This window comes from Eptesicus fuscus, chromosome 14, assembly GCF_027574615.1.
Source record: "Eptesicus fuscus isolate TK198812 chromosome 14, DD_ASM_mEF_20220401, whole genome shotgun sequence".
Classification (NCBI taxonomy): domain Eukaryota; kingdom Metazoa; phylum Chordata; class Mammalia; order Chiroptera; family Vespertilionidae; genus Eptesicus; species Eptesicus fuscus.
This window is the reverse complement of record NC_072486.1, coordinates 43,640,945-43,659,001: the sequence shown is the minus strand read 5'-3', so window position 1 is coordinate 43,659,001 and position 18,057 is coordinate 43,640,945. Positions and strand designations below refer to the sequence as shown.

The following is an 18,057-nucleotide window of genomic DNA, read 5'->3' as shown; positions in this document are numbered from 1 at the left end:
TTTATATATTTTGGTCTAGTTTACCACTTTGTGGAGAATGCTGTTTAAGAAGACTGGCATAATTCTTTTCCTTAACGTGGTCTAGAAGGAAAATCCCTTAGTGAAGGGTTTGCTCAGAGAGACACTGGGGATCATCAAAGCAACCTTTCACTCCACTGCTAATGGCCACGTCTCCAGAACAAGGACCTCTCTGTTTTCCCCCATCACCTTTCACTGACTGGATGATGTTAACAAGTGGTACTCCACAAAAGAGATTCAGGTACATTACTTTGACCAAGATTGGCTGAAATGAATTTTTAAACAGGTTCCTCAGAGTTTATCAGAACCCTTAATATATCAGTGCAATTGCCCGAGGGCCTAATGGAGTAAGCAGCATTTCCCAGTTATTTGACTGTGGGATACTTTTTTCTTTTCAAAATCTTACAGAGTTAGAATTTCTTGGAGCACATTTTGGGGTTTTGGGAACACACTAAAAGATGAGGGTTATATGATAAATAGATCACAATTTGCATTTTCAAAGTGCTTTCATGGCCAGTTTTTCTGTTTTCACAGAAAGAACTCTAGCCACCTAATACTGCAGGCAGGATTAGAGAGGAATGAGATCTGGCCCTGGAGACTGATGGGCCCTGGGTCCAGTCCCAGGAACAATCGTGGGAAAATCACTGAGCCTCTCTGCTGCCTTGGTTTCCTCATCTGTAAAGTCCTCCACTTGCTCTTAGAAGCCCCCAAATCTCTCTGGGATTCTGTGAAATTAGGTTAAGCTCTATTCATCATCACTAATCTTGGGTGGCATTCTTGGGATTTTTAAGGTAAATCTTATGCTCTCATTCATTTTAGCAGCAGCCATCACATTGAGCCTCATTTATGGGCCTGACACCGTTCGAGAGGATGGAGATGAGAGATGAACAAGACACAGCCTGCTGTTGGGGAGCTTGCAGTAGAGATGGGGAGAAAGTTGAATAAACAGAAAGGCAGATGTGCATCGTAATATGCATTTTAACAGAAGTATGCATTGTGTGCCGTTCTGTGAAAAGGCAGCGTATGCCAAGTGGCAGCCAGATGCTGAAGGAGCCAAGAGACCCAAGAACCAGGCAGACAAGTCCAGCTTGTCGACTTAGAGAGTTTGATAGGGAACTTGTGTACTGAAATGGGTCCTGGGGGGTGGCAGGACATTCCCATCTCTGCCCTTTCATCTTCTAGATCACCCTCTTTTATTCTGCCTTGAGATGGGGCTAGGTATTAGGAAAGGAGTGTGTGGGGTTAGGGTGAACTAACGAGGCAGATAACATCGAGGCTCCTTGCCCCAGAGGAAGGAGTAATGGGAATTCTGTGACTAGCCCTAAACCACTGTACACATTCCAGAGTCCACTCAGGGGTCAAAAGTTAGGGCTCAGTCACTCAAAAATTAAGCTGGTGTATTAGATTCAAGACAAACTCAGTTTTGCAAAATGGAGTCAGCTCTGTCCACATATGTGCCATCACAGCAGAGGGCAGAGCCCCACTCTACTACGTAAGGGACAGGATGCCAGGCCTGGAATTGTCTTTCCTAGGAACTTACACTTGAATGGACCAAGAAAGAGAACATACCTGGTCATCAGGTTATAAGCTATACCAAAGAAAGAGGTTGCTATTGGAAGGAGCATCATGTACAAAAGCTCAGGAAGCAGGAGGGGGCATGGGCTCTTGAGGGAACAAGGAGATTAGTGAGGGGCAAGCAGGAAACAGCTGCATGAGACGTGGAAAGGTAGGCAGCATATGTACAAAGAGGTGCTAATGTATTACATTATACTGGGAGTTTATTCTGCATGTGGCAGAGTGTGTCATTACATTATTACAGGCAAGGGAATGAGTGACATGATCAGGTTAGCGTTTCAGAAAAATAATTATTGTGGTTGTTTGGAAGTCAGGCTAGAGGAAATGAAACTCCAAGGAGACCTAGGAGTCTAGCTCAGTAAGAATAATAGCCAACATTTATTGAGCTCTTATGTGTGAGGCACTAACGTAAGCTTTAACTGCTTAATGTCATGTGATTCTCACTGCAACCTATGGCAAGTCCTGTTATTGCTTAGTAATGTACACTTTGGAAAACGAGATTTGGGGTAGCTAGGTAATTTGCCGAAGATCGTACAGGTGGTATATGATAGAACCAAGATTTTAATAAAGGCCAATTGATTGCAAATAATAATCTTAATTACTATGCCATACTGCCTCCAAAAGTAGTTTTTAGGAAGGCTGGCATTTGACTCTTTGCAGTGTATTAGGTACTTGCTCAACCGTTAGTGTGGATTGTTTTATCTCATCTAAGTAATGGATGATGGGTGCCTTTTGAGGGCTGTGGCAGTGGGCCTGGAAGGAAGGGACTTCATCTGAGAATCAGGCAGAATTGGCTTGTCTTGCTGACAAATTCAGTGTAGGAGGATGCATGGAAGAGGACTTCCAGTTTCCTAACTGGGACCACTGGGCGATATTCATGAGGATGGGGAAGAGGAGGAGGAGCAGGTTTTGACAGGAAAGTTGGAGGTACTGGTAGGACCTCCAAGTGGACATGCCCAGCAGAGATCTGGAGTGAGGAGTCACCGGCATGTGGGTGGGGGAGGAGGCCAGACACAGGGATAATGAGCACATAGCATCTTTCTCTAAGGAGAGTGTGACCCACGCGGTGTAATGAATTGTATGTGCCTTATGTGTCAGCATGACCCCAGCATGACCTCAGCAGTAGGGTTGGCTGTTCTTGAGCTGCGTACAATCTGGGTATTTTTCCTCCACTTGCTCTCCCCCCTTGACACTCTAAAGACTTCCCTTTACCTGAGGCAACCCCTGTCTTCTTAACTCTCTTCTAAACAATGGGTAAAACTTGCAATATTTCAGCTATTCTGTTGGTGGTTTATAGCTGCTTTTGGTTGTTGTAATAATACATTTTAACTGATTTTGTTTTTAACTAACACATATACCCTCAGGCAGCTTAAGCAAAGAGGACTCATGTAGCAGTGTAATCTATGCAACATTTCTTTGATGATAAAAAGAGACTCACAGATTTGGTTGCAAATGTAAATAGAGATTGTTACAACAAATGCCTTGGAGAAAGTCCGAAATTCTGAAGAGAGGGAAGTGGTCCCTATCTAATAGTAAAACAGAATTCTTCTATGAAAATCACAAATCTTTTAAGAAAATGTTAGCTATTAGATATTATTAAATGTCGCGTAGCGTCTATTCTGCTTTAATGTTGCCAAATTGCATTAAAGGAAACAGGTTTTAGCTTTTTTTCCTCTTACATCTGTCAGCAGAGTAAATTCTGAGTCCCTGAAATCTCCGTCAGTCTCTCTGCTCTTTAAGAGCAAGGCTTGTGTCTTGTTCACTTGCACATCCATCCAGTACTTTGTCTAGAGTGTTCTAGAAACAGTTTCTATGTCAAAACAGATTATTTCCAAATTGTCTGTCACTACTCTGCCACACAGCAATTAGTAGTTACTTTCGGCTGCTAGACACACTTACTGCAACATTTTGCTTTTAACCTCAATGAGTAAGGTCACGTGAATTTTATTTTAAGCTTACATTCACAGTTTTATTTTTACCACAAAGGTTATTTGTCCTGTGATACCATTATTTCTTTTCCTTCCTGCTAAGGCATTAATAACCTATCTGAACAGCTATTTATAAGGAAAAAACTTCAGAAGACTTTCAGCATCTAAATATGGAAGGGGGTCATCCAGCGACTGACGTGGTGTGAATTGCAGGGGTACATGGTTAGCATAGACGCTTGTACTTAGGGAGGGGCGAGTGTGGAAACTGGAGATCATGTTGCTGCCACCTCACAATGACCACACGTACAAGGGAGAGCGTCCTCACGTGCTGGGGGACCGACCGATGCAGCTGTTTGCATGACTTTTGGCTTTCTGCATGCCTACGAGACTCTCACTTCCTCAGAGTCCCCAGGAACTGGAGTCATCACTGTTTTCCCCCCTTGCCTGCCTGGGCTTCATCTTGTGTTAAGGTGTTTCCGCCCGTTGTTAAGGGCTCCTTTCACATGCTCAGTGATGTGCTTCATGGAGAGAGGCATGGCCCTGGATCACATTCCAGCCAGTAATGTGCAAAGACCCAATAGGAATCTCCTTCTTTTCAGCGGGAGGAAAGTGGGGGCGTTCTGCGCCTAGAGAGTGAAAAAGCACTATCAACTACCAAATCACATCCCTTTCACAATCCAGGACTGCTGGCTCCCAACCGCTCGCCTGCCTGGCTGCCTGATTGCCCCTAACCGCTTCCACCTGCCAGCCTGATCACCCTCTAACCACTCCCCTGCCAGCCTGATCAACGTCTAACTGCTCCCCTGCCGACCCGATTGCCCCTAACTGCCCTCCCCTGCTTGCCCGATTGCCCCCAACTGCCCTCCCCTGCAGGCCTTGTCCCTCTCAACTGCCCTCCCCTACAGGCCTGGTCTCCCCCCCCCCCCAACTGTCCTCCCCTGTAGGCCTGGTTGCCCTCAATTGCCCTCCTCTGCTGGCCTGGTCACCCCTAAATGCCCTCCCCTTCAGGCCTGGTTGCCCCCAACTGCCCTTCCCTGCAGGCCTGGTCCCTCCCAACTGCCCTCCCCTGCTGGCCTGATCACCTACAACTGCACTCCCCTGCTGGCCATCTTATGGTGGCCATCGTTGACTACATGGGGGCAGCCATCTTGTGTATTGAAGTGATGGTCAATTTGCATATTACCTCTTTATTATATGGGATTATTGTTGTTTTCAGAATAGGACACCTGGTTGATATTGTCAAGATGCGATATCTATCATTATCATGGTAATAACAGAAAATGCACACTGTAGTCAGATAAGTATTATAGACCTTCAAGCAAAGATATAATTACAGAAGCAGTTGTGCCTTCACAATTTTTGCTTTAAATGATTAACAAAGATTTTTCTCTCACTTGGAAGGAGGAAGAAACTCCTCACCTATCTAACAGGAGTTGTTTTTCCCCAACACCAGGCATGCAAGAAGCCTCGATGAAGCTCACCGAGTCGCTGCATGAAGTCTATGAGCCTGATTGGTATGGGCGGGAAGATGTGAAGATGGTTGGCGAGGTAAGAGCCAGGATGGCCCCACACAGGAGGCCTTGGGGGGGCTTCTGAGAGGCTCCCACCGAGTGCTGCTCACTCAGCCTATTCCCCGACCCCCTCTTACCACTGCTCAGCCTTAATCATGAGGGGACAGACACCATGTACATTCACAGACACCATGTACATACACAGTTAAGTAACATCTCTGGGCTTCCGTATTTTGTGTAGTAATGGCAACAATAAGACTTTCCTCCTAAAGCTATTGTGAGAATTAGATGGTGACATGTATGTACATGCATACATATTTAACCCAGTGATTTTCAATTGGTGTACCTCAATTGGTGTGCTGCAAGAATTTTGAAAACATGCAGTACCTGACTATTTAGTCAGAGGCACTGACCTTTTTTTCCTTAGACTTTGTTAAAAAATTAACAACAGCCAACACAATAATAGCCACCATATGTGAATAAATCAAAATTATACCTATTTTTTGTCATATCAACAAAAACATATATTCTTGGTGTGCCATAGAATTTTAGTAATTTATGTGTGCCAAAAGATGAAATAGGTTGAAAATCACTGATTTAACCCAATGCCTATACATAGGAATAGTAGTAGGAATAATAATAACACCGAATATTCATTGTGTCTTTATCATAATTGGAAGGTGCTTTTCCATTATGACTGTAAATTTTCTTTCCTCTCTGTGGAAGCTTCAGCAATGGTTTATTGTTTGTTTGAAGTGGTTTCTAATTTCCTGGAAGGCTTTGGAAGGTCTACGTGAAATTCTTCACAGTCCCGAAGGTCGCCTGGGAAGAATGTGGGGATCTGCATTCTTTTTTAAAAAATATATTTTTATTGAATTTAGAGAGAAAGGGAGAGAGAGGGAGAGATAGAAGCATCAATGATGGGAGAGAATCATTGATTGGCTGCCTCCTGCACACCCCACGCTGGGGATCGAGCCTGCAACCTGGGCATGTGCCCTGACTGGTACATAGGTCAATGCTCAACCACTGAGCATTCTTTATTACATTCTTTATAATTCAGCATCAGAAATACATTTGTTAATGAGCTAAACCTTTAAATAACCTATATTGTCATTTAGAACTGGTAGCCAAACAGCCTAGAAATTTTATTGTATTATTAAACAATCCACATTCTTACTAGCATCTACTATCTGGGGATGTATTACTTATCTAATTTTTTAGTTTCATAATTTTTTGGAAGTTTAGTGAAAGGTATTCACTTATCTCTTTATTTCTCTTTTTCTTTCAGAAATGTGATGTGCTATGGGAAGACTTCCATCAAAAACTAGTGGATGGGTCCCTGCTGACACTGGATACCTATCTGGGCCAATTTCCTGACATAAAGGTATTTTACTCTGTGTCTATAAAGCAAAGAAGCAAATGGTCCCATGTGCTTATTAAAACATGGGCAGGAGGAATAAAAGACAGTTGGTAATTTTTCATTTACTTATTGAGATTTTTATTCTGTTTTATCAGTTTGAAATAAAATGTAGTTACAAAATTCACATTTCCCCCTTTTGTTAATGGCTTCAGCTTTTCTCTATATAAATCTTTTTAATCCTATAGGTATCAAGTCAGAAATCATAGATTCTCACCAAATTTTAACCTTTTTTATTTTGAAATGTTTTATTATATACCACTAGAGGCCTGGTGCACAAAATTCATGCATGAGGTGGAGGGGGAGTCCCTCAGCCCGGCCTGCACCCTCTCCAATCTGGGACCCCTTGGGGGATGTTCGATTGCCTCTCACAATCCAGGACTGCTGGCTCCTAACCGCTGGCTCCTAACCGCTGGCTCCTAACTGCTGGCTCCTGCCTACCTGCCTAGTTGTCACTGTTGCCCCTAACTGCTCCCCTACCGGCCTGATCGCCCCTAACTGCTCCCCTGCTGGTCTGATCACCCCTAACCGACTCTGCCTCTTCCCGCACCCGGGACCCAGGATTCCCTCTTCCAGCTGGTCGCAGGCACCCAGGACCCAGGCTTCCCTCCCTCTGGCTGGCCGAAGGCACCCAGGACCTGAGCTGGCTTCGCCCGGCCGGCCACAGCTGCAGGGGACTGTGGACGGGCAGCTTCAGCTGGGCCACAGCCACAGGCGCTGGCGCCTGGGACCATGGGGTGGGTGGCTTGTCCCTGTATCTTGGAACGAGGCTGAAACAATCTCTCTCTCTTGCTGTAGCATACACATAGAGTTTCAACCCAGATAGAAAATTGTGCAACCATTTCCTATGATGAAGAGTTGAGGAAATAGCAATGTTTAACTTGGGAAGGAAACAATTTGGAATTGGAGAGTAGCGGGGGAATAGCTGTTTCTGATACTTGAAAGACTTTTCTTTTGTGAAAAGGAAGTTAGAAGTGGATATAGACTTAATTTCTTTAAAAATTTAGTGCCAAGTGATTATGGGATGAATGGGTTATTGATGGAAAGGAGGATTATGATTAAAAATACTGAGTGGAGAATTTTCACAGCATGGAACACAGTTGACTTCCTTCCCTCCCATTAAAATCAACAGGCCATGTGTCTTAAAACTTCAGGCAAATTTCCAAATATTTACTGCAGCTCATCAGTGAGGTCTATGGAGTACCATTCATGAGGGGATGTGTTTGACTTCTCCAACTGTGATTGGCAGGGCACCCAGTGTTATGGTTCTTATTATGCAGCATTAATGTCTGAAACCAATGTTGTAATAAGAGCCAGCTTGTCGCTAACCCAGGCAGGCTTACAGCTGTGAGCAGTTATTGTAAAATGTAGTTTAGATTCTGTCTTAGCGACCAAGCATGAGCAACTAATTATATACTTACAGCATGGTGCCAAAATGAATCCCTAACTGGGGTAATTATAGAAATTTTAAAAAAGCAATAAAATATTTTTTTACTGCATAAGGTCAGTACACAGTGGGAAATCTAAAGAAATTTAGATTGGATTGGATGGATGAAATAAGAATTGTATCATCTATAATAGTAAAAGCATAATATGCTAATTAGACCGGACTTCCTTCTGGATGACCTTCCAGACAACCTTCTGGACGAGGCTGCAGCAAGTGGGGGCCGAGGCAGAGGCAGCCGCCTCCATGGAGGGGGCCGAGCCCCAAGCCCCTTGCACAAATTTCGTGCATCGGGCCTCTAGTTTTCTATATAAAAGCTAAAGTGCATTAACTCTACCCTTACTTAGGAGATTTGGTTCTTTTTTTTTTCCAAGTTTCCCAAATATCAGATAGGTAAGGAAATAAGATTGATTTGTTTTTCTAGTGCAAAACTGTCTGCATCAAAATAAGGAATGGCCTTCAACATAGTCACTTCTACATGGTGAGTTGTACTCTGTAATTGACTTGTCACACAAGAAAATGAGTCACATTATTTACTTCACTTCTTGTTTTGAACAAAATCTAAGATGACCCAGTGCACTATTTCATCTTATTCCCAGGCTTGGAAGTAATTGAATTTTGGCTGCTTTCGAAAATCTAATTCATCTTCAGAGAATCAAGGTTTTGCTTCTTGGAGCAAAGTCCACAAAGCAGAGCTTTATACAAGTTTGCCTATAGTTACACAAGGCCACTGTTTCAAGGGACAGTTTTCCTTTGGATATAACAGATATTTGCTAAAAATGATTAGCTCTGTCATCCCACAGGCCATTGTATCTACCATACTTTATTGAAGGGCTTCTTTCTACCCTGCCTGGGCTTATTCATCACATGTCTTTAAGTGAATGTGGTGTGTCAGCCATACTTTCCACTACTAATATCAGTTGGAAATGGTAGGTACAGAGGGTAAAATGAAAGAGATTGGAATGAGAGAAACTGCCCCAGCCCACCTCTCACCAGCCCTGAAGGGGGTGTAGAGGAATATCATAGATGGTAATAACTGAATGATAGACTGCCAGAGAAACATGGGAGCTGGTAGAAGAAGTTCTACCAAGAGTTGGGAGTAGGTCTGGGACTGAGTGAGGCAAGTGAGGCCATTAGGATTCAAAATTATTAGGAAGCACCTCTTCCTGGTTGGTGATCCTGCACTTACATGATCCTGAGGGTGAGAGCCTCTTAAAATTTGTGCCCAAGGTGTCTCACTTGCCTCACCCTCCTTTAGGCACTAGTAGGGTAGGGGAGCTGTTATCTAATTTATCATTTGGTACAGACTTCCTAAGCGATTCTGGACAAATTAGAGGTTAATATCTCCTCTCATGGGTTGTTACTCATTTCTTATGGGTCCTATTTCATAATTTTTTATTGAACATTTCGCATCACATATAGAAAAGTAAAGATTGAAGTAATATTTATGTCTTTTTTGTCTGACTATTGGTGTGGGAGTTCAATCAATCTAACGGTAACTTGAGCTGGGTCTGGGTTTTGTTGTCACTGTAGTTACTTTCCGTGCACTCTGGCTTTCAGAATCCTTTATGAGCTATAGTAGGTATTTGTGCTTGTGCAAACACCTACTAGTATAATGTTTTCAGACTCTTAAGTTGAAGTCTAGTTTGTGCTGCTTTTTTGACTCACATACTGTGGGCCCATGGATGCCAGAGAGTTTTTCTCAGTGTTCCTGCTCCCCATCAGATTTAAGTTGTCCTTTTATGCCTGTATTGCAGAGGGCATGTGGTCTTTCGCTATTGTCTATCCTCCAGTGGCAGGCAACTATTGCTTGTTTTCACTACTAGACTTGCAGTGGGAGCAGGGCTGTTTTCTGTTATACTCTTGTGTCCTTGTGTTAGGTAGAATTTACCTTGTACCTGTGGTTGGTCTTGAGCAGTAGTTTTCTGCCTCTGCCCTCGTGAGAATCCCCTCTGCTTGTTATAGGAGTCATATTTTGGACACAAGAAGATTTTATGTCCCTCCCACGTGGGTAGCCACTTACCCTCCGTGTAGCAATTACCTCTGCAGGTATTCTAGGGGCCAGAGGGGTTCTATCCTCTCACCAGAGCAGATTGGTTTTGCTTCTACTCCTCAGAATCAGCAGATCTTCACCTGGCCTCTGTAGGCGAGAGGATCTGTTGCTATCTCCTCCAACAGCTTAAAGCGTTTGCTTTTCTAAGAGGAAAAGTCCGTGGAATCGGTTAGGGCTTTGTGTCCACCCACTAGCTGTCATAGATCCATCCCCTCATTGTCCCTGCACTGCAGGGGAGTTTCTTGTCCTCAACCTTCTGATACATCCAGAGGAGGCCCAAGGAAAGAGCGCCCCTTAAATGCAATTTTCTCTTTTGTCTTGACACCCAACTATTCTAAACTACACATTAGCTCCCAATAAGCCTTTGATGATTTGTTAAAATTTTAGTTGACCTCTTCTTACCCATTGCATCTAGGAGACAACTTTTACCTGTGCCCTGCCAAAGGTGAAATGGCTCACATGTCTCTTCTCTCACTGGAGGGACTTGTCCCTCTTTAGAATTCAGATTACTTTATTGCCTTGTGACCTCAGGTCTCTGATACAATCAAGAAAACTAAGTTCTTATGTATTATCCAGATTTTTTCTTGTTTATGTGGGAGGGATATTCTTTGCAGCTCTCTATGTCCTAACTGAGGGCGGAAGTCTCTAGGAATCAATATATTTTTTAAGCTCCTGAGATGACTCCAATGAACAAAAAGATTGAGGAACATGTCTAAGAAAAAGAATTTTTATTCCTAAGAATCTACTTTAGAGAACTGCTTTATAAATCTGCTTTGTAGAACTGCTGTTCGTGTGAGTGTAATTAGAATTATAAAGTCAATTTTACTATAGTCTTCTACTATTTTGAAAATAGAACATTTAAAGATTTAAAATACAGGCTAATCAAGTGCATAGGTTTACCTGCTTCTCTCAGCCACTACTAGAATTTTTCTGGTCTTTGACTATAAATTTTGCTTTCCACTCCTCATGACTGGTTTGATTTTTATCAGAAGGGAAGATATTTACCTAATGGTTTTCACACAAATGATTGAAGGCAGTGGTCTGATTTCCACGGGTCACTTGTCTACTAAAATTCCAATTCACCTTGATCTCCAGCTAAGATCTCAGCTACTCTGGACAAAGAAAGCATTTTAGCAGTAAAAAAAAAATCTCTGACCAGGTGTCTTTTTTAATGCACATATTTTCCATCGGCAGAATCGCATCGCCAAGCGCAGCCGGAAGCTGGTTGACTACGACAGTGCCCGCCACCATCTGGAGGCTTTACAGAGCTCCAAGAGGAAGGATGAGAGTCGAATCTCTAAGGTAGGGATTGATCTTTCTGTTGAAACCATTCCATATTCTGTGACCTACAGCAACTGTGCTTTAAAAAATGAAATATTGTATTTCCTTTTTAAAGGATATTGGGATCAGGACAGAATTTAAACTGAAACATGGTGCTTGTGGGCTGCTTTCCATCATTTTTAGTTAAAGATAAGGTGTTTGATATTGTAGGGTTCACCTGGGTGACACGACTCATACATTGCCCCCCAACAATGCTGTAGGATAAGAGGAAGTAATGTGTTCCTGTGCTTCTCTCTGTGTTTGTGCTCCACACTTGATGCTAAAATGCAGATGCAGATAGGGAACCGAGTTTGAAAATCTCAGACATAACTTGTGATTGAGAGTACAGACATGTGCTAGATTTGCATAGCATTCATTTTCTTTTAGGAAACCCATTTTAGTAACTTTTACAGTATGTCAGTCATTTACAGATGCCACTTAATTGATGACATCTGATAACTACTCCCTTCTCTTCCAGTCTTGCTTCCTCCTATCTGCCTACACACAGCTGCCTGCTCTTTCTACAGCACATATTCAGATATGTTTCTCATTGCTTAAGTCTTTTAATGGCTTCCATTGCCTGTAGAAATATTTTAAACTGCTTAGCACAGCATTTGCGACCTTCTCTATTTGGTTGTGACTCACCCCTTTATCCTTATCAACTTCCATGAATTTTTTTCCTCTCCTCTCCTTCTATGCACACATCCTGAGCTAGAGGCTCCAATGATCTACATATCGGTTCCTGAGCAGCCACAATAACAGCTGTTCTTCATGGGAGGCCTCAGAAGAGGCTTCATGTTCAACACTTCATCTACATCACCTTTCCTTAATACCCTCACCACCTGTCAGTGGGCATTACTGTCTCCATTTTATGAATGAGGTAGCTGAGGTAAAATGTGATACGACAAATTCACAAGGTTAGTGCACTGAAATTCCAACAACCCAAGGAACTCTACCTTTATGTATTGCAATGCTTTAGCCTCTCCCTTCTTCAAGATTCAGTTAACAAAAATTGCCTTCTCTAAGGAACCTTTCTTTTCTTTCTACCATCTTCCACAACAGCATACTTCATAACAGTTTACAAGTCCTGTCTTTCAATGTAATTTAGACTTCCCACTAGACTGGGGATTTCTTGGGGAAGCATCCATATTCACATCCAGAGCAGTGCATAACAGGCCATTAACACATTTTTATAGAATGAATGAATCTGCCAGAGAATGTAAGGGCACCCATTGTATTCAATTCAGTTTTCCTAAAACTTAATATTTCACATTTATTGAAAAAAATTATGTAGGAATTAAGCAGACTGATTTTTCTTCTACCCAAAATGTTTCCAGGATTCCATAAAGCGATTCCTATTTTATATTAAATTAGAGGCCCGGTGCATGAAATTCGTGCACAGGTAGGGTCCCTGGGCCTGGCTGGTGATCAGGGCCAATTGGGGCCTTATGGCTGCCAGCTGGGGCCTTCCTTCCCTGGCTGCCAGCTGGGGCCTTCCTTCATTCCGCACCACTCCCTGGTGATCAGCACATGTCATAGTGAGGGACAGAACTCCTGGTCTCCCGGTTGAACTCCCGAGGGGACACTTTGAATATTAGCCTTTTATATATATAGATGATTAAGTTGTGTATAGAAATGGCTTGTGTTGTGTGATTTTTAAAAAATGTTTTTAGTGTAAACACATGTTATGTGTCATTTCTAGGCAGAAGAGGAATTTCAGAAAGCACAGAAAGTGTTTGAAGAGTTTAACGTTGACTTGCAAGAGGAGTTACCATCATTATGGTCAAGGTAAAGATGTTTTTGTACAGGTTGTACCTGTCCCTTTTAGAAGTTTAAGAAGAGTGAATATACAGTGAACATGCCGTATCTTGTCCTTGTTGCCTGTGACAGTTCAGCGCTGTCAGTGGATGTGTTCTATGGTCTACGCTTTCCCATATGGGAGATACTTGCCACATGTGGCTGGCTGTTGAGTAATTGGAATGTAACTGAATTTTAAATTAAGAAGCAGCAGATCTTGCTGAAACCGGTTTGGCTCAGTGGATAGAGCGTCGGCCTGTGGACTCAAGGGTCCCAGGTTCAATTCCGGTCAAGGGCATGTACCTTGGTTACGGGCACATCCCCAGTAGGGGTGTGCAAGAGGCAGCTGATCGATGTTTCTCTCTCATTGATGTTTCTAACTCTCTATCCCTCTCTCTTCCTCTCTGTAAAAAATCAATAAAATATATTTTAAAAAAAAAGAAGCAGCAGATCTTAAGAATAATATCTTATTTTATTTTGATTCACTTAGATTTAAATAACCTCACGTAGCTAGCAGTAGCGATATTGGATGTCACAGTTTAAACCTTAATATAGTTATCAAGTGGAGACTCAAATCTCAATTAAAGGCATTAGGAGAATTTCCCTTAACCTAGAAGTTTACAAGGATTCCCTTTCACATGGCATTTAATAGTACACTTAAGAAACTTATTCTAAGGAAATAAATGGTAAAGCTCTGCACAGTTTTAATTCATAGATCGTCATTAGGGTTTGGCTCATCACAGTGACATATTAGTGAAAATAAAACAGAACTCATCAATCAACTTCAGCTACCTCCCCCCATCTGCACCCATCTTCTGTTTAAATCTGACCGGCTCTTCAGGGCAGCCTACGTTTGTCTTCTCAAACAGATGTTCGCAGCTGGCACAGGGCTCCTTATTCCCCTCACCTCTCCAGTTCCTTTTGCTATTTCTGGACGATCTAGTTATTTTTGATATTTAGTCATGTATGGCCTTTGTGATAGCTTTAACATTTACACCCTGTCTGGAAACCTGCTTCTTTCCCTTACTAGTATTAATGGAACATGTGTTTATTAATTAGTCTCCTCTAATGAGATTGTTAGTTCCTGGGGCCACCTTAACCCACCACCAGGCATGCACCCAGTGTTGGATAAGCCCTTTGTTGACTAATTGAGGGAAGGTGTGAGGAATCACTGACTGGTTAACTGGGGTCCTGGAAAAGGGGTCCTGAGTTGTCACATAAAGTGCCCAGAAAGACTTCTCTGCCAACAATACAATGAGTCGGGTCCCTCTGCACGGTGTCAGCGTCTGCAGTCTCTCCTCTCCCATGCAGCTTTTGCCTTAGTTACTTTCACAAATGCAGGTCCAGGCCCTCTCCTTTCCCCTATTGCAAACATGGCCAGAGGCCACAAATAACCATTGCCTGCAGATAAACATTGTGCTTTGCAAGCTGGAAGGTCCTCTGTCTCAGAGCACAGGTCTACACCACCAGGCTCTGTCTCCTTGGCTTCTGGTCTGACTCTCTTTAGTACTTACTATTTTCCAAGCACCCTGTACCAGGCTTTTCTTTATTAATATACTAGTAGCCCTGCGCGCGAATCTGTGCACCAGTAGCTCGCTGCCACCCTCCAGTAGATCTCCGCCCACTGCCCTGTCCTCCTGTAGCTCCTCCCACCCCCGTCCCTCCCGCCCCCCATCATAGCTTGCTGCTGCCTGCCCCCTCCTGTAGCTCTCTGCCACCAGCTTGTAGCTCACTGCCCCACCCTCCTGCTGATCTGTGATTTGGTCATTACGTGGTTGGTCGTTGTGCTTCACCGTGTAACGACCATTTGCATATTACATCTTTATTATATAGGATGTTTACGTATGTTTATATAAGTATATTCACACACATACACAAACATATACATGGTTATATACATATATAATTTTAATTCAATTAAAAGAAAAAAATTGTGAAATTAGGAACACATGATCAATGTAGAGATAGAATATCAAGATTAAGTGAAACATTTGTCTTTGTCTCTCCAGCTTATTTCATTTAGCATAAAACCCTCAAGCTCCATTTGTCTTATTTCAAATGGCAGGATTTCCTTTTTCTCATGCTTAAATAATATTGTATATATATTGACATATACATATGCACAATAATCTACACTAATAAAAGAGAAAGATGCAAATTGACCATACCTTTGCGACACTCACCAGCCAATCAGGAGTGAGTATGCAAATTAACCCAACAAAGATGGTGGGTTAATTTGCATATGCAGGTGTTCCGCACCACCCCAGCAGCTCAGGGCCTCTGGGCAGCATGGGAAGGCGGGGCCAGAGTGGAAAGAGGCGGCTCCAGGGCCAGAGCGAAGCAGTGCTGGCAGCCAGGGAAAGGAAGGCCCATTCTTGCACAAATCTTCATGCATCAGGCTTCTAGTATTATATATAATCTCACATCTTCTTTATCCATTCATCCATTGATGGATACTTGGGTTCTGTCCATATCTTTTGCGAATAATGCTGCAATTCACGTGAGAATTCATTGTCTCTTTGAGATCCTGAATTGCCAGGGTCATATGGTAGTTCTATTTTAAATTTTTTGAGGAACCTTCACACTTTTTTCCATAGTGACAGCACCATTTCACAACAGTGCACAAGGATTATCTTTCCTACGCATCCTTGCCAATGCTTGCTTTTCTTGTCTTTTTTATGATAGCCATTCTAACAGGTGTGAGGTGATACTTCATGCTATCACTTACATGTGGAATCTAAAAAAAAATTATAAAAAGGCAAACTCACAGAAACAAATTAGAAAAGTGGATGCCAGGGGCTGGGGGTGCAGGAAATAGGGAGAGGTTGGTAAAAGGGTATAAACTTTCAGCTATAAGATAAATAAGGTCTGGGGATCTAATGTAAAGCATGGTGACTATAGTTAATAACACTGTTATATAATTGAAATTTGCTAAGGGAGTAGAACTTAAAAGTTCTCATTAAAAAAAAAGCGAGGTGGTAGATGTGCTAATTAACTAAATGAGTTAAATCAAAGTGTAATTTACACAGATGGATTCAAAAGGATTGAATTACACCAGAGTCCAAAGAGCCCTCCTTCAGAGCAGAGGGAGCTTATACTGGGGCTGCTGGACTGAATCCACTGGGCTGACTAGTGTATTACTGTTAGGGAGCTAAATAGCCTAAGGGACTTTGCTCATGTCACAGAACACCTGCCTCCTCCCCTCAATGCCTTTGCTTCACAGAGAGGCTTGAGATATTTGTGAATGGACAGCTTGTATTTTCATTTGTTCAATGAAAGCACACTCTTACTTTAGCTGAAGAATTGTAATTAATTTATAGGTCTTTTCTTTTTTTCTGTCACACAAATTTCAGAATCGAAATATACTAAAACCAGACCATTTATATTTGTAAAAATTAAAAATAAACTTTGCTATCTCCAGACCTTTATAAGATACATATCTGAAATACAAGTAAATGCTTAGGGCAGTGGTTCCGAAGTGTTATCTCTGAACCAGTATCATCAGTAGCACCTAGAGCTGGTTAGAAATGCCAATTCTTCACGCCTACCTCAGACAGGCTGAATCAGAAACAAACCTCCAGGTGACTCTGAAGCACCCTCAGGTGTGGGAACCATGTCTTAGGGTCTTCACTACATTTTAGGAGAGGTGCGCTAGGCCAAAAAAATATTATTTTTGTTCATATTTTTGATCAGGAAAAGTTGGGCATACTTTGGGTTAAGTATTTTATTTAACCCAACTTATTCAAAATTATATAAATAAAACCTGTTTTAATACGTGTCATTGCTATGGGTGGGTGGGAAGAGATCAACCAAAGAACTTTATCCATATATGCGTAACCCATGATCACAGACAGTAGTGTGAAGGCCTGGGGCTTGGAGCAGGGTCAGGTTAGAAGGGGTCAATAGGGGAAACGGGGGGACATATGTAATACTTTCAACAATAATTTTTTTTTTAAATACAGTTTTGCTCACTGATCTTTCCCTTCTATTCTTTCCTCTTTGCATCTCCACATGGTAGACGAGTTGGGTTCTATGTCAATACCTTCAAAAATGTCTCTAGCCTTGAGGCCAAGTTTCATAAGGAAATTGCCGTGGTGAGTAATGATGATTACTTTTACATATGGAATATCAAGTAAATGAACATTTTTTCTGGAAGCAAATGAAGTGGCATAGCATTATTCAAAGAATGCGTTCACTTGCATGTTGTTTTTAATAGTGTATTATTACTCTTAGTAATATTTCTACAAGTTTTTTGTTGTGACCACATAGTTCTCTATAGCTGACAAAGATTTTAGTGCGTGGGTATACAAAAGTGCTCTCACGAATCACTAGCTGCTTTCTCTTCTGAAATTACTTTTGTCATTGTCACAGTTTCAGAGTTTTGGGTTTGTTTGTTTTTCAGTCAGTTTTTAATGTTGGAGTCTCAAGTGATACTTTAAGCTGAGGAAGGTATGTCTCCAAATATTCAGATAATCGGCAGCTGTGCTGTCCACTGGTCTTCTCTCGGTTTAGCAGGTGGTTGTTTGTATGACTTTATCTTCACTAGAGTCCATGTAAGCAGTTATTTTTTTGTTTTCTGTTCTGTACTCTGGTAAAGAAATATATTTAAAGTTTTAAAAGTTTATTTGTGTTTGTGACCTTTTTGACACAAATTCTAACTTTTCAATAAACCTTTTTTGGGGGGCAATAGCCCAAGTAGGCATCAAAATGATTTGCAGCTAATAGACAGGTGGCCTCTGTCCCCTTAGCTTTGCCACAAACTGTATGAAGTGATGACGAAACTGGGCGACCAGCATGCTGACAAGGCCTTCACTATTCAAGGTGCTCCCAGGTAGGCCTTGTTCATCAGAGCCACGTTCATGTCCATTCACCTCTAATGCAATGCTTGTTGTAAGTTCTGCAGTCTGTATCAGCCTATGCTATTTTACTCATCCTATAAAAATCTAAAATCAAGGAGCCTTTCCATATACCAGAGGCAGACACCAGCCTTACTT

The 18,057-nt window shown here is 42.1% G+C and overlaps 1 protein-coding gene across 2 annotated transcripts in view; it reads left to right on the top strand.

Moving 5' to 3' along the window:
* Nucleotides 1-18,057, top strand: part of AMPH (amphiphysin) — a 150,449-nt gene that overhangs the window by 86,153 nt on the left and 46,239 nt on the right. For both annotated transcript variants that reach the window (XM_008150270.3, XM_008150261.3), the window contains exons 4-9: nucleotides 4,975-5,069; nucleotides 6,321-6,416; nucleotides 11,141-11,248; nucleotides 12,969-13,054; nucleotides 17,082-17,157; nucleotides 17,812-17,894. In XM_008150270.3, the coding sequence (XP_008148492.2) occupies nucleotides 4,975-5,069; nucleotides 6,321-6,416; nucleotides 11,141-11,248; nucleotides 12,969-13,054; nucleotides 17,082-17,157; nucleotides 17,812-17,894 (544 nt within the window). The remainder of the gene's footprint in view (nucleotides 1-4,974; nucleotides 5,070-6,320; nucleotides 6,417-11,140; nucleotides 11,249-12,968; nucleotides 13,055-17,081; nucleotides 17,158-17,811; nucleotides 17,895-18,057) is intronic.